The following is a 23,779-nucleotide window of genomic DNA, read 5'->3' on the forward strand; positions in this document are numbered from 1 at the left end:
AATTATCCTGCTGAGCCAGATTGTCCTCATTAAAACTGACACCTTTGTTCGATAATGATCATGTTTTAACCTAGAGTCAATGATTATTGCATATTTAAGCGTAGGTAAAAAAAAAAATGACCTATATTTTGTCCAGATAATAACAGACTAACAATCCACATCATTACAAAAGAATATATCAGACAGAACTTACAGCGTCTGTGTATGTGCAATTAAACACGGAAATCAGGAAGTTGTTGTCAGAGATACCCTGCTCCTCCACAGGCTGTGCTATAACAATACTTTGCCAATAGACTCAGCACTCAATGCAATGGATGAAGTTGCCCACTAATTACCCACCAAACTCAGCAGAAAATGTTCAGGCTGCTGCTGTCAGAAGTACATAAGTTTTTAACAGTGCGACAAATGATAATTACTGCCAAACAATCTCTTTAGCCCTGAAAATGTAATTTTACAAATGTGGAGACTTATTTCTTCAAAAGTTCGTTAGTGTTGGGAGATTTAAAAGTTTTTCAAAAAACAAACCCACCAGCCTTTCCCCACCTTTATTTTGCTTACTGTGTATGATTTAAACCTAATTTATACTTCCTGGTTTAGACTGCACGTTTCAATGAGGATTTTTCAAGCTGAATGGTTGGTTCACTGTTTTTTGCCCTGCTCACAGATGCTCTGGAGAGAGCACCACACTAGATCAGATGCCAGATTTGAGCAAGTCTCCACTCGAAAGACCACAAAAAATCCATAGGCAATTGTCAGCGATGTGAACGACGAGTGCCATTCCTTCACCATTGACTGCAAAATCCAGGCCACTGAGTTCACGTGAACACATATGTATTCAGACACAGTCAATTGAAAAGCAACATAAAACCGATATAACTTGAAATTTGAATAGCACTGTTACACTCTCAAAAGTTAATACTTACATGAAAAAGACTATTTCCATTTAAAAACTAACTTGAAACTTGGGACTGCCAAGAAAATTATTAAAACTAAATGAAACTGCCATATAAGTCAGATTTCAGTTATGATAGCTTATCAATTTGTATCATCACAAAGTTGCTTTTGCTATTCAGATAATGCATCTTATTCTCCTCTAACCCTGAAAGCATTTCTCTGTCCTCTAAAGTGGTAACAGACCATATAAAATCAGATTTCACTACTTTTCCATGGATTGAATACCTGCAAACAACAGTCACAACTCTAGACAAAAATATGAAATCAAAGTCTATATTTTAAAGGAGATACCAAGATCAAGTAAAAATTTCAATGAAGTCATTAAAAAACATAGAAGACAATGGATAAATGTTAATGGTCGTTGTTCAATATTATCTTCCAACTTTATTTTTAAAAATGTTGCTAAAAACCACATACTTGGCATTAGAAATTTTAGTTTGCAAAAAATAGGGTGGCGATGCTGGGCTCTTCTGGTGAGAGAAATTGTTACAGCAAACTGTTATTTAACATTGAAATCCACATTTAAAGTGCATAAACACTTCTAACACAAAATCTTGATGTGGAACTGCTTGTGAACAAGAACTGCATGCCATATGCAAGGATGTTGCATATATGCATTTTAAGAAAACATTTGATAAAGTACCACATAAAAGGCTGGTTAACAAAATTGAAGCTCAGAATAGGAGGGTCAGTGCCCAATTGGATTAAAAAAATTGGCTTAAGGACAGAAAATAGCAGGTCATGGTAACTGATTGTTTTTCAGACTGGAGGATGGTAGACAGCAATGTTCCCCAAGAGTCAGTACTAGGACACTGCTTCTTTTGCTACATAAATGACTTGGATCTTGGAATACAGACTAGAATTTGAAAATTTGCTAATGATACCAAACTTGATGGAGTGGTAAAACAGTGAGGATGATACAAACTATCTACAACAAGACATAGATAAGCTAGCAGAATGGGCAGATGGAATTTAATACAGGCAGGTGTGAGGTGATGCATTTTGACAGAAGAGATAGGGTGAGGTAATATAGACTTAATGGTGCAGTTCAGAAGAGTGTGCAGAAACAGAGGGATCTGTGTGGCAGGACATATTGAAAGAGTGGTTAGCAAAGTATGTGGGATCTTGGGTTTCATAAATAGGTGAATAGAGTACAAAAGCAGGGATGTTATCCTGAACCTTTAGACCCCAACTGGAGTATTGCCTCCAGTTCTGGACACATATTAGGACGGATGTGAGGGTCCTTGAGAGGTTGCAGAGGAGGTGTACCAGAATGGCTCCAGGGATGGGGGATTTTAATTGCAAGGTTAGGTTGGAAAAGCTGGGTTTGTTCTCCCTGCAGCAAAGAAGATTAAGGGGAGATTTGATAGAGATGTATAAGATTATAACAAGTTTAGATAAGTTACACAAGGAAAAACTGTTCCCATTAAGTAATGGTACACATGAGGGAACACAGTTTAAAGGTTTTGGGCAAGAAATGTAGGGAAATGAGAGGACGAACATTTTTTTTAAAAACACAAGTTGAAAAAAACCTGGAACTCGCAGCCCACAAGGGTGGTGGAAGTAGAGACAATCAATGATTTCAAAAAGAAATTGGATAGGAACCTGAAAGAAATAAAATTGCAGGGCTGTGGGGATCGAGCAGGGGGAATGGGACTGACTGGATTGCTCTGCGGTCCCAGTATAGACTCGATGGACCGAACAGCCGCCTCCTATGTCGTAAATGGCTTTATGACTCTATTCCCCTATAGCTACAAGGCTAGGAAAACCAGAGAGGACAGAGACATGAATGAACACATTGTATGCAAATATTAGATATGCATGGAAAAAAAACAGCTACAACACTGACATCTACCTGACAATAGAGCTCTGCACAGGGTACTTACATGGAGGTAGAGGTCTGCATAGGAAACCTGACCCGAGCCCGAATGCCGGACCTGGAAGTCCGACCATAGAGTCATAGAGAGATACAGCACTGAAACAGGCCCTTCGGCCCAAATCTATGCCGACCATTAACCACCCATTTACACTAATCCCATTTCCCTCTCACCTCCCCACCTTGCCTCGATTCTCCTACCACCTACCTACACTAGGGGCAATTTACAACGGCTAATTTACCTATCAACCCACAAGTCTTTGGCATGTGGGAGGAAACCGGAGCACCCGGAGGAAACCCACACAGGTCACAGGGAGAACTTGCAAACTCCGCACAGGCAGTACCCAGAACCAGACCCGGGTCGCTGGAGCTGCGAGGCTGTGGTGCTAACCACTGCGCCACTGTGACCAGAGCCGACATGTCACTGGGACCCATTGGAGTCAGGTCGGGTAGCAGGTCTTTACAACAGTACATGGGTAAAGGCCAGCTACCAGACCCGATGGGACCGCATATTCGTTGGGTTCGGGTTGGGTCAGGTCAGACCTCCGGGTCCGGCATTCGGCCTCAGGTCGGGTTTCCCATGCAGACCTTTACCTGACAATATGAAAAATTGCCCAGGTATATCCTGTCCAAAAAAAGCAGGACAAGTCTAATCTGGCCAGTTGCCACCCCATCAGTCTACTCTCGATCATTAAAGTGATGATAGGTGTCATTGACAGGGCTATCATGAGCCACTTACTTAACAACAACCTGCTCACTGATGCTCAGTTTGGGTTCTGCCAGGGCCACTCAGCTCCCTGACCTCATTACAGCCTCGGTCCAAACATGGACAAAAGAGCTGAATTCAAGAGACAAGATGAGAGGGATTGCCCTTGACATCAAGCAGCGCTTGCCAAATTGAAGTTAATGGGAATTGGGGGAAAACTCTCCACTGGTTGGAGTTATACCTAGCACAACGGAAGATGGCTGTGGTCACTGGAGGCTAATCATCTCAGTCCCAGGACCCTGCCGCAGGAGTTCCTCAGGGTAGTGTCCTAGGCCCAACCATCTTCAGTTGCTTCATCCATGACTCTCCTTCCATCAGAAGGTCAGAAGTGGGGATGTTCGCTGATGACTGTACAATGTTCAGTACCATTCGCAACTCCTCAGATACTGAAGCAGTTCATGTCCATATGCAGCAAGACCTGGACAACATTCAGGCTTGGGCTCCAAGTGGCAAGTAACATGCACGCCACACAAATGCCAAGTAATGACAATCTCCAACGAGAAAATCTAACCATCTCCCCATGACATTCAACAGCATTATGAATCCCCAACCAACAACATCCACTGACCAGAAATTGAACTTGAACAGCCACATAAATACTGTGACTACAAGAGCAGGTTAGAGGCTGGGAATACAGCAGCAAGTAACTCACCTCCTGGCTCCCCAAAGCCATCCACCATCTACAAGGCACAAGTCAGGACTGCGACGGAATAGTCTCCACTTGCCTGGATCAGTGCACATTCAACAACACTCAGGAAGCTCAACACCATCCAGGATAAAGTAGCCCACTTGATTGGCACCCCATCTACCATCTTCAACATTTACTCTCTCCATCACTGGCGCTCAGTGGTAGTAGTGTGTACCATTTACAAGATGCACTGCAGCAACTCACCTTCGATAGCATCCTCCAAACCCACAGCCTCTACCGCCTAGAAGCTCAAGGGCAGCAGACGCCTGGGAACACCACCACTTGAAAGTTCCCGTCCAAGCCACATACCATACTGACTTGGAACTATATTGCAGTTCCTTCACTGTCGCTGGATTAAAATCCTAGAATTCCCTCCCCAACAACAGTGTGTGTGTACCCGCACCACTTTTTCAAGGGCAGTTAGGGATGGGCAACAAATGCTGGCTTTGCCAGCAACTCCCATGAAACGAATTTTTAAAAATGCAAATGAAAAATGGAGAAACTAGGCTCTCAACTATCTAATATGGAACTATGGATTAACATAGAATATGCTGATAATAAGCAAGTTAAAAACAATTAAGCCAAAATTACTGAAAATATTGACTGGAGAACATTTAAAGTACAATGGTGGATAGCATGTTTAGCGAGGTGGTCACACCACAGGCAAATGCTGCAAAGGCAGGAAAGGAATGGGTGACCACCAGGCAGAGCAGAGGGAGGCAGGTAGTGTAGGAGTCCCCTGTGGCCATTCCCCCTCTCTAACAGATATACTGCTTTGGATATTGTTGGGGGGAGATAGTTCAGGGGAAAGCAGCAAGAGCCAAGTTCATGGCATCATGGGTGGCTCAGCAGCACAGGAGGGGAGGAAGAGGAGTGGCAGGGCTGGAGTGATAGGAGATTCTATTGTAAAGGGTACAGATAGGAGTTTCTGTGGCCGCAAACATGACTCCAGGATGGTATGTTGCCTCCCTGGTGCCAGGGTCAAGGATGTCACGGAGCGGCTGCAAGACATTCTGAAGGGGGAGGGTGAACAGTCACAGGTCATGGTACACATTGGAGTGGAGGTACAGCAAGGGATGATGCACAGTCAAATATAGGAGAGAAGCTGAGTCAGTCTGGAAGGCACAGCAAATATAGACCTGTTAAGGCACAAGTGAACAATGCAAGGCTGGATTGCATCTTTTTTTAAGGCAAGGTGTCAAGGCAGATGAATTGAGGGCATTGATTAACACATGGAAATATGATATTATTGCTATCACAGAGAATGGTTGAGGAAAGGGCAGGACTGGCAGCTCAATATTCCATGGTGTAGAATCTTCAGGAGAGACAGAGGAGGGTGTAAAAGAGGTGGCATTGCACTGTTGATCAAGGAGTCAATTACCGCAATAAGGAGGCATGATATCTTAGAAGGTTCCTCAAATGAGGCCATTTGGGTAAAACTTAAAAACAAAAAGGGGGCAATCACTTGGCTGGGAGTGTACTACAGGCCACCAGTCAGGAAGAGATAGAGGGGCAGATATGTAGGCAAATCTCAGAGGTGTAAAAATAATAGGGTAATAATAGTAGGGGATTACAACTTCCTCAATATTAACTGGGATAGCCTTAGTGCAAAAGGCTTAAAGGGAGCGGAATTCTTAAAGTGCATACAGGAGAGCTTTTGTAGAAAATCCTACAAGAGAAGGGGCGGTACTGGACCTAATCTTAGAGAATGAAGCTGGACAAGTGGTAGAAGTGTCAGTGGGGGAGCATTTTGTGGATAGTGACCATAACTCTGTAAGATTTAAGGTAGTTATGGAAAAGGACAAAGATGGACTGGAAATAAAAGTACTGAATTGGGGGAAGGCCGATTTCAATGATAAAACAGGATCTGGCCAAAGTGGACTGGGAGCAGCTACTTGTAGGAAAGTCAGCATCAGACCAGTGGGAGTCATTCAAAAAAGGAAATAGTGAGAGTTCAGGGCCAACATGTTACCGTAAAGGTGAAGGGTAGAACCAACAAATCCAGGGAACCCTGGATGTCAAGGGATATAGAGGATTGGATCAGGAAAAAAAAGGAGGCTGATGGCAGATTCAAAGTGCTGAAAACAGCAGAGGCCTTTAGAGGAGTATAGAAAGTGTAGGGGGTACTTAAAAAAGTAATTAAGAGAGCAAAGAGAGGACACGAAAAAACATTGGCGGGCAAGATAAAGGAAGAACCCAAGGCATTTTATGAGTATATTAAGGGCAAGAGGATAACCAGGGAAAAAGTAGGGCCCATTAGGGACGAAAGTGGCAATCTGTGTGCAGCCGGAGGACATGGATGAGGTTTTAAATGCCTACTTTTTACTCTGTGTTCACTACGGAGAAGGGCGACGTAGGTGTAGAGATCAGGGAGGGGGATTGTGATATACTTGAGCAAATTAGCATTGAAAGGGAGGAAGTATTAGCTGTTTTAGCGGGCTTAAAAGTGGATAAATCCCCAGGCCCAGATGAGATATATCCCAGGCTATTATGTGAAGCAAGGCAGGAGATAGCAGGGGCTCTGACACAAATTTTCAAATCCTCTCTGGCCACAGGAGAGGTACCAGAGGACTGGAAGACAGCAAATGTGGTACCATTATTCAAGAAAGATAGTAGGGATAAACCAGATAATTACAGGCCAGTGAGTCTAACATCAGTGGTAGGGAAACTATTGGAAAACATTCCGAGAGACACTAATCTGCACTTGATTAGGGAGTGTCAGCATGGCTTTGTCAGGGGGAGACCGTGTCTAATAAACTTGATTGAATTTTTCGAGGTGACTTGATGTGTAGATGAGGGTAAGGTAGTTGATGTAGTCTACATGGACTTCAGTAAGGCTTTTGATAAGGTCCCGCGTGGGAGATTGGTTAAGGTGGTAACAGCCCATGGGATCCAGGCCAATTTGGCAAATTGGATCCAAAGTTGGCTTAGTGGTAGGAGGCAGAGAGTGATGGTCGATGGTTGATTTTGCGAGTGGAAGCCTGTGACCCGTGGTGTACCACAGGGATCGTTGCTGGGTCCCTTGCTGTTTGTAGTGTACATTAATGATTTAGACTTGAATATAGGAGGTATGATCAGTAAGTTCACAGAGGACACAAAAATTGGTGGAGCCGTAAATAGCGAGGAGGAAAGCCTTAGATTACAGGACTATGTAGATTGGCTGGTAAGATGGGCGGAGCAGTAGCAAATGGAATTTAATCCTGAGAAGTGTGAAGTAATGCATTTTGGGAGGACTAACAAGGCAAGGGAATATACAATGGATGGTAGGAACCTAGGAAGTACAGAGGGTCAGAGGGACCTTGGTGTACTTGTCCATAGATCACTGAAGGCAGCAGCACAGGTAGATAAGGTTAGGAAGCATATGGGATACTTATATTCTATACCTCGGCTAATAAAGAAAAGAGCAGGGAGGTTATGATGGAGCTGTATAAAATGCTAGTTAGGCTACAGCTGGAGTATTGTGTACAGTTCTGGTCACCACACTATAGAAGGATGTGATTACAATGGAGAGGGTGCAGAGGAGATTCACCAGGATGTTGCCTGGGCTGGAGCATTTCAGCTATGAAGAGAGACTGGATAGGCTACGGTTGTTTCCCTTAGAGCAGAGAAGGCTGAAGGGAGATATGATTGAGGTATACAAAATTATGAGGGGTATCGATAGGTAAACTTTTTCCCTTAGCGGAGGGATCAATAACCAGGGGGCGTAGATTTAAAGGTAAGGGACAGGAGGTTTGGAGGGGATTTGAGGGAAAATCTTTTCATGCAGAGGGTGGTTGGAATCTGGAACACACTACCTGAAGGGGTGGTGGAGGCAGGGACCCTCAAAACATTTAGGAAGTATTTAGATGAGCACTTGAAACGTCATAGCATACAAGGCTACAGGCCAAGAGGTGGAAAATGGGATTAGAATAGATAGGTGGTTGATGGCCGGCACAGATACTATGGGATGAAGGGCTTCTTTCTGTGCTGTATAATTCTATGACTCTAATGTGCAATTCTTGCCCCCCAATAAAAGATCATAGCACGCTTATGCAGACATAAGAAACTACTTCATTCAGGCACCTGTAATTTTCTTTAACAAAGCAAGTTTAAAGAATGTCAGGCTCATCATTGGGAAAAGCAGAAATTTAACTTAAAGTCTTCAGGATTATGAAGACAAAGCTGATTGAGAAAAGCTATTCATTACAAATCTCAATAACACACAGAATTTCTTTAATAGAAAACACTAGCAGTTACAATGGAACAAGTTGGTAAGAAATGTCAAAGAAATAAATTGTACATCTAGTTAAAGTGACAGGAAGAATTTCTGAAGAAAAGATTGGAGGGACAAGGAATTTGTTTTTAAAAACAAGATTATTTGGGTTGTGCTGGGATATTTAACAAATGTAGCCTCACCCTCATATTATGCTCCTATGGTAGTTAAAAAGACACTAGCAGCCAAAGGCAAGATAAATCCTTATTTAACCATAAAATCCTTGAAAGAGATATATCTAATCTTGAGACATAACGGAGCACAAATCAGTGAGCAATACTTTCAATGAAATTAGTAATTTAAAATTGAAGAAACTCAAAAATATATGCAAATATGGAATATTGTCACCTGAATAGCCTCTCTTAGCAATTGGCCTTCGGGTATGATAGGTCTATCATGGGTGTCATGAGCATCTACATTATCACTATCCAGTTGTTGATTTACTCATGACCTTCATCATAAAATACATGAACATTTAAAGTATAAGTTGAAATAAAAACAGACGGTGCTGGAAATACTCAGCAGGTCTGGCAGCATCTGCAGCAGGAGAAACAGAGTTAACATTTCAGGTCTGTGACCCTTCATCACACACAGACTCTGTGGGGTTAACTCTGCTTCTATCTCCAGAGATGCTCCCAGACCTGCTAAGTATATCCAGCATACAGTAAAAGCAAAATACTGCAGATGCTGGAAATCTGAAATTAAACTGGAAATGCTGGAAATATTATAGAAATATTATAAAAGTATTTCCAGCACTTGGTTTTTATTTCAGATTTCTAGCATCTGCAGTATTTTTCTTTAAGATACAAGGTGCCTCGCTTATTTCTATCAGCTGCTCAGAGTCTGAGATTTTATAATTAATTCCGATTATTGTCTTATGATGCTTCAGTGCTCTTCGAATTTTCTCCAAGACCTCAGCCTTGATGAAAGCCCATATCCCATCATGCAAAGCATTCAAATGTGCAGGAAAAAAGTTAGTACCTTCTAGAGCAGATAACTACTGCACAGCATAGAAGGCAATTTGGGATTTTGCCCATAGGTAGAATTGATAAGAGACTATATCCTTCAACCATCTGAAGTGAATTCTTTGCATGAACCGCCCCATACCAGGGCAGGTTGTGAACTTGCAGTCTGGTTGATCAGCTAAAATTTTTTTGCAGTATTTCATTGATCACTGCATATCCATGGCGAAAAGGACTTTCATCTGTGGCCTTCATGATTATCTTCATATTTTCACATATGTCTCTGAACTTTTCATTAGTAATGGAGGGGAATTTACCAGTCAAAAACTTCACTAGCATCCCAAGTCCAGTCCCTATTAATTTCTCCATGATTTTGTCTATAATAACCATTTTGTTCTTACCAAGTATTATTGTAGAAAGACTAAATCTGGTTGCCAGGTGCACAAAATGTTAAATGAAAATATTTGTCCATGTCCATACCTTTAGACTCTTGGCAACTACCTTGTTAGTCACATGCCAATGGAAGGCTTACAATAGGACATGGCAGTGTCCTCCAATACTCGTTTTTTTAATATAGGTTTCACACTTCTCAGTAATTCCTAGTAGCCCTGGATATTCTTCAATCACACCTGCATCTTCTAGCAGGATTTTTAACTAGACAGCTAGGATCAGCAAATAGTCAATGTATCTTAAAGACAAAACGCCATAGCACACAAGGCTACGGCCAAGTGCTGGAAAATGGGATTAGAATAGATAGGTTTGATGGCCGGTGCGGACACGGTGGGCCGAAGGGCCCGTTTCTGTGCTGTATAACTCTATGACAACGTTCCCCCCTCCCCCCCGATTCTCATCCCCTGATGTCATTAATATTTGTCTAACACTAATAAGGGAATACAAATAATGTCCTGACTGGGTAAACTGCAGATCTACTGACTTTTCATTTTATTTGTGCCTTTTTCATGAGTTTACTCAACAGCATAGGCATCTCACTAGAGACCTAATCAGTACTTGCAAAATGGCTTACGCCTGCTATCTTACATGGAATTACAACTTTCTTTAGTGACCTCAATATAATTTGCTCAGAATCATTATCTTCATCCTCAGAATTCTCGTCATTTTGAGGACCCTGCCTCTTCCCTTTGGGCAGTCCACTGCATAATGATACTTCAGTATCACACCTGAAGCCCCTTTTAACTATTCCTTGGGCATTCCTGGGATTCATTCACCTATTATTGCTGTTCCAATTTTGTCGTCTGCTATAATAGCCCAATCTGCTTAAGATGCTTTCATCCTCATGCTGCCTGTCTTTAATCCTTCCATTGTCTTGACTACTACATCCAGCATCTGGACCATTTCAAAATCTGGTAATCATGAAATCCTCGTCCCAGGAATCTTTTCACGGCAGCAGACATCTGATCCAAAAGGGTCTCGCTCTCAGAGAACCAAACAACAGTTAGAACAAGTAACCTGACCACGAGACACTTTCGCACAATCCAGCAATTTAAACACTAGCACTGATCCCCAAATTGTATAAAAGACTGACAAAATTCAATCTGTTCAAGTCCATGATATATCCGTCCATGGAATGACTATCTGCTTTTCGAAATCTCAAAGTCTGACTTTGCCTTATAGGCAATTAACAGATCTTTTTTGGTAGATTTCATCCAAGAATTCTAATAGGTCAAAATAATTATCACTATCCAACAGATAGGAATCCATCTCAAAATGCTTTACTTCCAATCTTATTTCTTGTTAGAAGCAACACCAATTCCATACCTCGTTTCCTCTTTGGTAGGGACATAACCCGTGTCCACATATCCACTTAATTGTTCCACTGACCATATGGTTCAGACTCTGAGAACAGAGGGTGAGCATACCCTGACTATTTACACTTACTTTGTCATTTTCCACAATGGCCACTAGGGTTTTAGTTTTCTGTCTACATTTTTTTCCATAAGTTTCCAACCTTCACCTTTAGGCAACATCCTCTGTTACTATGGTTTACTAAGGAGGATACAATCTACAAGGGCCAGGACTGGTTAGACCAGCTGGTCACATGACTAACTGGCTGTTCCAGGGTTTAATTTTGAACTGGCCACAGAAACTTTAAATTCAGAAAGACTGTTTGTTCCTGGACTGAATATATCCCCTGTCTGCTCCCATCTCTTTCTCACAAGCCTCCGAATCCACTGAAGACACATGAATCCCAATCTTTTACACACTTTTTAAGCATTACATATTAGAAGCATATACCTCCTAATCCAACAACCAAAGTTTCGGTCTGTGTCTATTTATTGGGACACATGTGAATGCCCACCACCTGCATACAATTAAACACAATGAATGCACAATTAACAGTGAACAAACATATTTGCAATACATTACAGTTAAAGTTTTTGCCGTGAAAGCTCCTACCTTGCTACTAGCACTGTTTTTCAGTTGCTTGACGGTTATCTGCTCCAGTAGTGATTCATCATTCTCTTTGGCTAAGTTGCCCGTGTCAGTCCTAACATAAACAAGCAATAATTGGTGACCACTTGATGACTTGAGCCTATGCTCAAAGAATGAAAACCTGAATCAGTACTGACAAATAGTAATCTTTTGCAAGAGACAGAAAACTGCTTATTTATTTATTAAGGACTTGACTTCACACTTAAATAGCATTGACCAAAGACCACACGCAAGAAAATGATTGCCCTTGAGCCGCAGCAGGTATTTACTTGCACATATTTTATCAGCTATTTTAGAAAGGCAAGAGGAAAACCAGGGAATTATAGGGCAGTGAGCCTAACATCTGTTGTCAGGAAATTACTAGAGTCTATAATTAAGGATAAAGTGAGTCAACATCTTGAAAATTTTCAGCTGATCACAGAGAGCCAATGTGGATTTGTTAAAGGTAGGTTATGCCTGACTAACATATCTGAATATTTTTGAAGAGGTAACTAAAGTAGTGGACAAGGGAATGTTTCTGGAAGTTATTTATATGGACTTCCAGAAGATATAGGAGATAAATTTCCCTTAACAGACTGTTAGCTAAAGATGAAGCTCATGGAATTGAAGGTCTGCACTGAGTGCTGCTGGAAGGCTCAGAGTGTGAAGAAGGGGGTTTGGTCAATGAGTGAACTTTTAAGGGTTAATCTCTCAAGAATAGTTCTCGTTTGGTTTACATCGAGCAATTAATTGAAATTCCTGTTTCAGTTAAGAGGCAAGCTAGGGTTCTTGCAGTTTTAAATAGGGGTATACTATCACTGAGTAGCTGAAGCAAGTTAGTTAATTAGGTATCTCGCTTCAACTAGTTTCTAAGCTTTAGCAGAGCTCCAGCAGAGCTGACAGCATTGTTTTCAGAGTATAAATTGAGGGGACTCTCAGTGCTGCTTGTCTGCATTGAGTGCTGCTGGAGGGCAGAGAGTGTGAAGAAGGGAGTTTGGTAAGTGAGGGAGTTCGGTAAGGAGGGGAACTATAAATTAAGAAGAAAATGAATGAGTGCACCGAATGTAAAGTGGGAGTTTGGTGCATGAGGGACGGGCTTGTTTCTTTCTTTCTTTTACCTTTTTTCAGCCTCCAGTAGCTGTCTTTCTCTTCAGTACAGGGATAGAAATTGATTGGTGAGTAACTGGCAAGTTATTTTACTTCTTATTGTAATAAAAAGTTTTTAAAGTTATGTTATGGCAGGTCAGCTTGGCCAAGTGGAATGTACACCCTGCAGTATGTGGGAAGTCATGGATGCACCATGTGTCCTAGACGTACACATCTGCAGGAAGTGTCACCAGCTGCAGAAGCTGGAGCTTTCGGTTTAGGAACTTGATCGGCGGCTGGAGTCACTGTTGTATCCACAAGGCAGAGGACTATGTGGAAGCACATCTAGGGAGGTGGTCACTGCAGATTAGGAGCATACAGGCAGAGAGGGAATGGGTGACCACCAGGCAATCCAAGAGAACCAGGCAGACATTGCAAGAGTCAGGAGTCTATCTTGCTTACTAATCGGTTTTCCATTTTGGATACTGGTGAGAGCGAAGGTTCCTCGGGGAAGTGCAGCCAAAGCAAAGTCTGTGACACCAAAGATGACTCAGCAGCACAGTAGGGGAGGAAAAAGAGTGGAAGAGCAATAATGACAGGGGATTTGATAGTCAGGGGATCAGACAGGTGTTTCTGCAGCAGTAAACGTGACTCCAGATGGTGTGTTGCCTCCCTGGTACCAGGGTCAAGGATGTCATGCAGCAGCTCTCCCTTCTGGGAGAGGGTGAACAGCCAGAGGTCATGGTCCACATTGGTACCAATGACGTAGGTAGGAAGAGAGATGAGGTCCTAAAAGCAGATTTTAGGGAGTTGGAGAGAAAATTAAAAGCAGGATCTTCAAAGCAGTAATCTCAGGATTACCCCCAGTGCCAAGTGCGAGTGAGCACAGGAATAGGAGGATAGATCGATTGAACATGTGGCTGGTGAATTGGTGTAGGAGGTAGGGCATCAGACTTCAAAGGCATTGGGACCGGTTCAGGGGTAGTTGGGACCTATACAAAATGGATGGGCTACACCTTAACAGGATCGGAACTAACATCCTCACAGTGATTTGCTAGTGCTGTTGGGGAGGGTTTAAACCAGTTTGTCAGGGGATGGGAACCATTCTACGACTCTATGGCATTTGATTCCTAACTTGCAAGAAGTCTGCTCAACTCTCACTCTGATTTCAGAATGACTTTTTATTTTTATTTAGAGATACAGCACTGAAACAGGCCCTTTGGCCCATCAAGTCTGTGCTGACCATCAACCACCCATTTATACTAATCCTACATTAATCCCATATTTCTACCACATTCCCATCTTCCCTCAATTCCCCTACCACCTACCTATACTAGGGGCAATTTAGAATGGTCAATTTACCTATCAACCTGCAAGTTTTTGGCTGTTGGAGGAAACCGGAGCACCCGGCAAAAACCCACACAGTCACAGGGAGAACTTGCAAACTCCGCACAAGGCAGTACCCAGAATTGAACCCTGGTCACTGGAGCCGTGAGGCTGCGGTGCTAACCACTGCGCCACTGTGCCACCCATCTCACTTAGAGATGCCTTCAAAGCCCTTTGAAGTTAGGCCTCAACAAACAGGTGCCAATCCCACAGGATTTAAAAAATGTATATAAATCCAATATCTCAGCCTTCTGGAAATAAAGCAATTGGTTGCAAACATTTTAAACTGGCTGCCACACCATTCAAAAATGTCTAGGTAATGGCAAATGGATTAAAAACAAGAAATGCTGGAAATACTCAGCAGGTCTGGCAGCATCTGTGGAGAGAGAAGCAGAAAGGATGGCAAATGGATGATTGTTGTCTCTTACTAACAACTCTGAAAACAAAGAGCAAAACACGCAGGTAAACAGTTATAATTTTAAAAAGGTATTGCATATGTATGTATCCCTGTCACATTAGGAGGCATATTGTTTATTCTGGGTTTACTGTGCATCAACAGCCTGGGATACGGTGTGTGTGAATCTGGTTTCTTACAGTATGTACAATGACAAGAAAGAAAGGGAGAAGTTATAACCCAACATATTAGAGACTTTTGTCACACCATCGAGGGAAATATTCCAGGTACTCTTACCAACCCTTACTACAGGATACCAAAAAAACCCGCAGGTATGCTCAGGTTGAAAAGCAACTTCCAAAAGATACAATCACACAAAGAATTCTGAAATTAATGATGAAATTCAACTTCACCTCAATGATAAAATAGGGTCAAATTGCAATTCTTCAGAACAATTGCTGTTTTTTCTGTTCCTGTTCACTGTAGCAGTATTGGTTGATAACATGCTTGGTGTGGTTTTAATCACTGTCACTATGAAAGAAAAAAAATACTCAAGTTAAAGATGTACAAATATGCTTAAATATTTTAGCCAGGGTGGCTAAAGAAGTCATATTCCATTTTAATTAATTGAGATATCAGGATTTATACTTACCATAAAAAGTTAACTAAAAAAGGCAGCAAGCTTCTATTTTATGAAAGGAAAGACATTATCAACACATGCATACAAAAAGCACCTAGCTGGAATTCTCTCAAGTGCAAATAGATTTCTTTTCAGTCTAAGTTACAGCAAAGTTCTAAAATTCCTTCCCAGTGTTCTCTACAGAGTTCCCCCAATATTAGTATCAGGAGGTGGTGAGAATTATGCAACTACAATCTTTAGTCTACAGGATTGCGGAACTTCGGATTTTGAAAGTTTAAGCATTTGAATTGAAAAGCAATGCAATATTTTTCAGAGTAAGCCATTTAATTCACGTCATATTTAATACATGCTAATCGTGGATAATCTTACAGAAAAAAATGTTCAGAACGCATTGAACTCCCAAAAAATAGTACCAATACAAACTAGTACTGCTGAAAAAAGAGACATAATGTTGAACATTTTTGTCTTGCACTCATCAAGACAGACACAAGAATGCCAAATTTCAAAGGTAGCAACAATTTATACTGCATGAAAAAAGGTACTGATTGGTTGGTAAGTCAACACTGGTCGAGACATTGCCATCGAGAATGCACCAGGGAACTACTGTCCCTCACGCTCTTGCTTAATTCAAAAAAGGCACAACACCTGGACATGTTCCTTTTGCCTGCAGAGGACAGGTCCCTGCATATGAGTATATGTAGCTTCTAACAAACGTAAGTGAGCCACATTGTGAGCCTGACTGATAATCTTAAATTGGGTGTGAGTGTAATTCTTAGCACACTCGGGGTTGTTCAATACGTGCCGTTTGATCGAGGAATCCGATCTAACATTAGACATTATGTCCTGAGTTTTGCAAGTATGGGCTGGTTGAGTATGGTCAGTACTTTGCCTATTGCGCACAGCCGAAGGGACGTGTTGTTTGATACGATCTGACAGTCGTTGGGATGTGCAGCCTACGTATCTGGCATTGCAGTGGCACTGGAATTCATATACATTACTCATTGCGTGGTAGGCAGAATGTCTTTTTACCTTGACTGCAGTATCCTGTTAGTGGAAAATACCACCTGTATTGCTACTGCATAGTAGCTGCGTGAAACAGCGAGCTTCACCCATTGCTCAATTTTTTTGAGATACCTTACCCTTCCAGGGTAATTTGATATTTTTATTCCAGCAACTCTCATTTTCTTTTTTGCCTTGCCCTCCCCCAACCCATCCAAACAACTTCCAATTTGATACACTTACTCACCAGATAGATTTTCTTTCTCTCCGTCTTCAGGTAATACAAGCTGCGCTTTTCCCTGATTTAAATTTTGAAAAGCAACTTGCAAGAGCTCAATGGGTTTTGCTTTGATATCCAGTGCTTTCTGAAGAATGCTTCGACATTTCCTTACAGAGCCTGTCCATAGGCAATAAACTTAATTACTTACTTTCCACAAATCTCTAATAGCACAGTTATTAAAGTCTTTCAATAATAAAATTGGAATACAAATCGTACAAACCTCGGTTCAGCTCAAATTGTGCATACGCTATGTGCACAAAGGCAAATTTCTTGCAGTTCACTCGAGCCAAGTTGAATTGCTCCTGAGCTTCATCGACATCTACAAAACTGAAGGGAACAAGTGATGAGAATCGTAGTGCTTACCTAAAGATGTAAGCATAACTGAAGTTTGAACACTTAAACTATGAGTATTTCTAAGCCTCCAGAAATTGTTGCCCATGGGATAACAATGTTTCTTTACTGGATCTGCATGCCTGTTCAGTGTTAATTTTGAATTAAGTTTTCATAACTTAAGGCTTCTATAGGAGAAAGTCCTTTTTAACTTATTGTGCTTTATTTTATACAATGCAAAGAATTTTGTCACTGTACTAAGTGCCCAGGCGTAACTGACATAGAAAAATCTATGCCACTGCCATTTTTCAATTTTAAAGAAGCATATACATTTTGCCTATACATTTACATTAATGGTTTGCACTTGATCACTAGATTACAAATAGCCTAAGTTTCAGTGAGACTGTGAGCTCATTTTAAAGAGATCTTCAGAATAATGGCCTTCCCCGTTAATTCACTTTTGACCTGTTAGCACTTTACTTCCATGTAGTAATTTTCCAGTTCAGTTAGCTCAAAACAGAAACTTATGTGGAGCAATTGATTGCAGGGAGAGGAATGGAGTAAAGTGAAGAGACACAGTGGGGTATACTAGGGACTGCCACATGCTCTGAGTAGGCAAGAACTTCTGTAGCTGCAGCTGCAAGTCACGAGTAGCATGCTGTCTCCCCGAGTAGCAAGATAAAGGACAAAATGGAACAAGTGCAAGAGATTTGAATGGGAAATAAATAGCAGGAAGGCAGGGTTTATATGAACATGGGAAATGAACCATGAAAAGGGAGTTTCAGAAATAAGCAAACTGAAGAGCACGACCTCAAGGTAGTAACTTACCAACTTACTCCCAAGAGACACGTTTTAATAAATGTAGGAATCAAAGGACAAGGGAGGTAAATGAGTGGCTAGAAAATGGTGAAAAAAAGTAAAAGTCCAGATTCCTGGGACATTGGGGTCAGTTGAGACTAATGGAAGTAACGGTGTGGGTGAGCAAGGAGAAAGAACAAAACAACAGTAATTTATACAGCGCCTTTGAAGTAGAAAAACACCCCATGGAGCTTCATAAGGTGTAAAGAAGGAAAGTTTGGTCAGAGACATGTTTTAAGGAGGATCTTAAAAAGCAGCTAGAGGTAGAAATGGGCAGGGATTTAGGGAGGAAATTCCAGATGGAGTTGAATGTACAACTGTCAATAGTGGTAAAAGGCTTACAGGGTGGTGGCTAGGACATTGAGGGATGAAGCACGTAAAGGGAGCAGGAGCCAGTGTAAATCTGAGCGCACAGGTTTGGTGGGCAATTGTGATTTGATGTGGGATGGGATATGGGCAGCAGTTTCAAATGAGCTGATGTTTATAGAGGATGGAGAATGAAATGGCATCAGAATATTGAGTTTGGAGACAAAGGCATGAACAAGACTTCCAGCTGAAGATAGCTGAGGTAGGAACAGTTTGGCCGGGGGGAGGCGTGGGAATAAAGCTTCTAATGTTGAAATGTATAGCTTTTGTAATTGAGCGACTAATGAGGTTGGAACTCAGTAGAGAAAGGGAGCAAAAAAGGATGTACCAAACATCTAATAGAAAAAAACAAAGCATTAAAGAACAGCTTCTCAGGAGGAAGAATTACAAAGAGTAAAATAGGAAATTGGTGGTAAATTTAAGTTGTAAATTGTACAAAACATTTATATGGTAAGAAAATTGGTGAGCTAGAAGTACAATTGTTCAGGTTGGGGAGTGGCAGTAAAAGAGTAGGTATGATTTACACCAAACCAAGTCTTCAAGAATGAACACACAATTGTAATTTCCCTTTTGCTGTATATATCAGTTGGCATGGAGGGTGCAGTGAAGGGCAGTTAACAACTTATGAATTTGACTTCAGCAGTTATTGGGAACTTTAAGAAATTGCATTGGTGCAGCAACAGGCAAGTCAGTTTCCAATAACTCACTGCATACTTTAGCAGTCCATAGTCAGAAATGATTAACTGTACATTTTAAATACAAAAGTAGATTCAAACAATTGTGGCCTGTTAAAGCATGTCCAATGATATTATGAGTCAGTCAGCAAAGAGTTTCTGAAGACCATCTACAAGTTCTAAGTGTACAGTGAACATCCTTTCCTGAGGAATCACTACACTGATGTCAAAGCAATGTAATCTTGAAGATTATGTTCTCTGATGAAATGATGCACCCAGTTCAACGAAACGTCAGTTTTCATCTTCTATTGATGTTTACACGCCATATCCAATCAACAGTCTACAAATAGAGAGCTACTGCCACCGACATTTCTGGTTCGCAATAATGAGATCAGCGATCAACAGATTGCAACCAGAAGCTAACTAGTGTCACCTAGCAATTTTTGATTATATCATAATCCCTCCTACACAAAGGTGGCAACCTCATCCTGTAACACTCAACACAAAGGTATAAATAACTGTGTGCCAAAACATAACTCTACAACTTCAGATGGTTTTAAAAAAAAAACGTAGTGAAAAATTCTCAATTTTAATCTGAATTCAAATTAAATAAATTATATTAGACTAGGCTAAACTACACATGGGCTGCCTTTTCTCTGCCAGCAAACTGTTCCTTCAAAAGATAAAACACTGATTTTGTTCACATCCAAAATTCCATACTGTAGGATAGGAAGTTCAAATACCTGTATCTAAATGCTTTTATTGTACAAGATAATAGAAAAATACTTACACTTTAAGCTCTGCAAAACGGATCAAGATGCGAGCATAGCATTCATTTGCATAATGCTTCTCGACGGATAGGGCAGCAACTGTGTCATTATATAGCTCCATAAGCCTATTCAATAAGCTCTCATTAGTTTGAGGATCACCCATCTTTTCCACTTTCTGAAGGTATGCAAACCAGTCTTCTGGAAAGTTTCCATCAGCCATAATTTGCCTGATAGTAGCAGTGTGATCTGTTGTAAAATAAAATTTAATTACAATATAAACATTCCAAGTGATAGTTAAAACATGTGGATAGATGATGTAATCACATCAGCAATAAGGCCCAGGTCAATTCAGTATTTTAAATTAATTTTATTTTGGCATCATAACACTGACATTCCCTTTACTATGAATGAAGGGTTTTTAAACTCACTTTTTGAACTGCCTCCTACTTTTGTAAATTCCTCAAGTACAAACAGGGCCTAGCTTTAAGAATTGAAGATCTCTCCCAAGCTGGTATTCACTCAGACCAATTCAGTTGATTCACCATTCATTCAGAGCACATTAACAAGCATGTAATACTCACATACTAGAACTTGTTATGATGGGGGTGGTGGAAGTGTTCAATTTTAATTGGCAGTTCAATGTTTTTCCAATTATGGATATCTGAACATTTCAGTTTACCTATTTGGAATTTCAGAAAAAATTGCTGCACTGTACCTGTAATATCCGAATTCGATTTCAATTCTTCAGTTCTGTTTGCTTCCTCACATTTTGTTCGAAGATATGCTAATCGGCTCGTAAGGCGAGCCAGTCGCATCCTTGACTCATTTATTTCATCCTCCATCACTATAAGCAAAAAAGGATAGCATTAAAGTATCTAGACTGTTAGAAGTTCATCAATACTTTCAAAATATAATACCCCACTGAAAATGTGTTTAAGAAAAAAATTCTAATTTCTTATTAGAAAATTTCTTCACTCAAAGGGTTGTGAACCTTTGGAATTGTCCACCCCAGAGGTTGTGGATGGTCCATCATTGAGTGTATTGAAGGTTAAGAAACAGATTTTTGGTCTGCCAGGGAATCAAGGGGTACGGGGAGCATGCAGGAAAGTGGAGTTGAGGCAGATCATCAGCCATGATCATATTGAATGGTGGAGCATGCTCAGGGGCAGCATGATCTACTCCTGCTCCTACTTTTTAATGCCATAGGTCAAGCTCAAGCACAGAACGCACATGGCATGATCATCTCATTATAACCATAATCCCACTTTTGGGGTCCAAATTAAATATGCATTATAATGAGACACACTAAACAACAAGTCTCAAAATTACATCACAGTCTAATTAATCTGTGTAGCATAAGATTATTTGCTGTCCAGAACACATTCTGGAGTAAATGAATAAGACAACAGCTTATTAAATGTCTAGGTTAAAAAGGGATGCATACGATTTCCAGCTTTGGGTTCTTTTATGCATTGCCTGTATGGTTACAAGGCCAGAAGAACTGTTGCATTTGTCTCATCCTGTAAGAAAATATATATTGTTGAATTTAATGTAGATGGATCGTGAAAGATGCCGTTAAACATCTAATTGAATATACAGGCTGAGAGATGAGGGGGGTAGGAAGTGGAGCAGAGAGTCATGGGTCCCATAAAACAATGGCAAGGAAACCTCAGCTGAGGAAAAAGGATAATGTTTCAGAAGTTCTAGTGTGGAAAGTAGGACTGGAAGCAGCATAATCAAGATATGCAGGGGAAACCTTGAGCTTGTAATAGATACGGTTGATTACAAATGTTAAAAACCCATTGACAGAGAGAAGACAGGAAGAGCAGGTGCAGAGATGGGACATGTAAAAGTGAAGAATCAGTGACCATTTGAAGTACAGTAAACATAACTGTGCAGATCAGAGACAGAATAAAGAAACAGAACTTAGAGTTATGATCCCGTTAGAGGTCAGTGACTTTTTTTTTTAAAAAAGGAAATTTGAACTCCCAGTTATGCCAGAAAGAATTATGCCACAATATTTCACATTTTAAACAAAACAACTTTACTGTACAAGAGTTTAAAAAGTAAGCACAACTAACACTACAATTTGAAATCATTTTTTAAAACTTAAAAAATTAACAGAACATGAAAACGTGAACTTTAAACTCTAAATCTCAACAGAACTTTCAACTTTAAGTTCCATCCCAGGAGTTCCCTTATACTTTACAGGATCTTGGCAGTTCGTTCACTTCTTTGGGACCAATTCAAAGTGTACCACAGCTCTAAGGAACTCACTTCAGTTTTCCTTAGCTTCACAGCTATCTTCCAAGGTATGAGATTTCTTGGCTTCTCTCTCTAGCATCAGCAAGGAAAACCCTCCAACTCTCTCTCCTTCAACACCTCAAAAATCTGGATTTCTCAGTTTGAGCATGGGCCTCACTCAAATCAGAAACATCCCTGGTTCCTGACGGCCTCTTTACTCCCGGGTCCAGCTGCTCCCAAAACTGACTTTTCTGTGAGCAAAACAGAGATAAAACACCTGATCAACGGGCATCCCCCTGCACATCTATCTCCATAGGAATGTGGTACATCTGGGATGTCCCCAATAGAAATTTAAAATAATTAACTCCAACTCCAAAACATCTTGATTTCAGATACCCACATAAATAAATACTGCCAACAATGACAGGGCAAATTCTCTCCCCAGATGTACTGGCTTCAGTTCCCCAACTAAATAAGGCCACCTGCTGTTTTATGGCTCTCATCTCTCAATCCGTGCCTGTGAGTACAAATGGAAAAATCTTTGAAATAAAATCCCTTGGGTGGTCCTGCACCTTTTTTAAATTCCAGAGTTTCAATTATTTTACAACTAGACATTTAATGTCTCAAAACTAAAAGTGACCTCTAAAATATTAATACAAACCATGAACTAGACGATTGTAACAATAGCCATCAGTATAAGAGCAAAAGGTCAAGGAACCCCACGCCCACCCAACTAGGATTAGAAATCTATTCATTATACCAAACAAAGCCAATGGGAATCAGAGGAAAACTCTCCAATGGTTGGAGTCATACTTAGCACAAAGGGAGATGGCTGTGATTGTTGGAGGTCAATCATCTCAGCTCCAGGAAATTGCTGCGGGAGTTCGTCAGAGTAGTGTCCTCAGCCCAACCATTTTCAGCAGCTTCATCAATGACCTTCCCTCCATAAGGTCAGAAGTGGGGATGTTCGCTGATGATTGTACAATGTTATGTACAATTCGCGACTCCTCAGATACTGAAGCAGCCCATGCCCAGATGCAGAAAGACATTCTGCCTTAGGCTGATAAGTGGCAAGTAACATTCGTGCTACACATGTGCCGGGCAATGACCATCTCAAAGAAGAGTGAATCTAACCATCTCCCCTTGTTGTTCAATGGCATTACCATCGCTGAACCCCAACTATCAACATCCTGGGGGTTACCACTGACCAGAAACTGAACTGGACCAGCCACATAAATACTGTGGTTACAACAGCACATCAGAAGCTAGGAATTGTGCAGTGAGTAACTCACCTCCTGACTCCCCAAAGCCTGCCCACCATCTACAAAGCAAAGTCAGGAGTGTGATGGAATACTCTCTACTTGCCTGGATGAGTGTAGCCCCAACAACACTCAAAGAAACTCGACACCATCCAGGACAAAGCAGCCAGCTTGACTGGCACCCCAGTCAACATTCACTTCCTTCACCACCGACACACAGTGGCAGCAGTGTGTACCATCTACAAGATGCACTGCAGCATCTCACTGAGGCTCTTTCAACAGCACCTTCCAAACCCGTGACCTCTACCACATAGAAGGACAAGGGCAGCAAATGCATGAGAACATCACCACCTGCAAGTTCCCCTCCAAGCCACACACCCCATCCTGACATGGAACTAGATCACCGTTCCTTCACTGTCACTGGGTCAAAATCCTGGAACTCCCTTAAACAGTACTGTTGGTGTACGTACACCCCAAGGTCTGCAGCGGTTCAAGAAGACAGCTCACCACCACCTTCTCAAAGGCAATTAGGGATGCGCAATAAATGTTGGGCCCACATGACCCC

At 41.2% G+C, this 23,779-nt stretch overlaps 1 protein-coding gene across 6 annotated transcripts in view; it reads right to left on the minus strand.

The window, feature by feature from the left end:
• The window catches only part of ttk (ttk protein kinase), an 80,224-nt gene that overhangs the window by 55,126 nt on the left and 1,319 nt on the right, over positions 1-23,779 (minus strand). For 2 of the 6 annotated variants that reach the window (XM_068026716.1, XM_068026703.1), the window contains exons 2-8: positions 21,156-21,231; positions 20,427-20,555; positions 19,732-19,957; positions 16,934-17,040; positions 16,681-16,830; positions 15,208-15,325; positions 11,914-12,004 (exon numbers count right to left, since the gene is read on the minus strand). In XM_068026716.1, coding sequence (XP_067882817.1) covers positions 11,914-12,004; positions 15,208-15,325; positions 16,681-16,830; positions 16,934-17,040; positions 19,732-19,957; positions 20,427-20,553 — 819 coding nt within the window. In that variant the 5' untranslated portion in view covers positions 20,554-20,555; positions 21,156-21,231. Of the gene's footprint in view, positions 1-11,913; positions 12,005-15,207; positions 15,326-16,680; positions 16,831-16,933; positions 17,041-19,731; positions 19,958-20,426; positions 20,556-21,155; positions 21,232-21,988; positions 22,027-23,779 lie in introns of those variants that run through there. The other 4 variants (XM_068026699.1, XM_068026724.1, XM_068026710.1 and 1 more) reach the window with 3 other exon arrangements.

The sequence above is a fragment of the Heterodontus francisci genome, chromosome 3, assembly GCF_036365525.1.
Source record: "Heterodontus francisci isolate sHetFra1 chromosome 3, sHetFra1.hap1, whole genome shotgun sequence".
In the NCBI taxonomy this organism is placed as follows: domain Eukaryota; kingdom Metazoa; phylum Chordata; class Chondrichthyes; order Heterodontiformes; family Heterodontidae; genus Heterodontus; species Heterodontus francisci.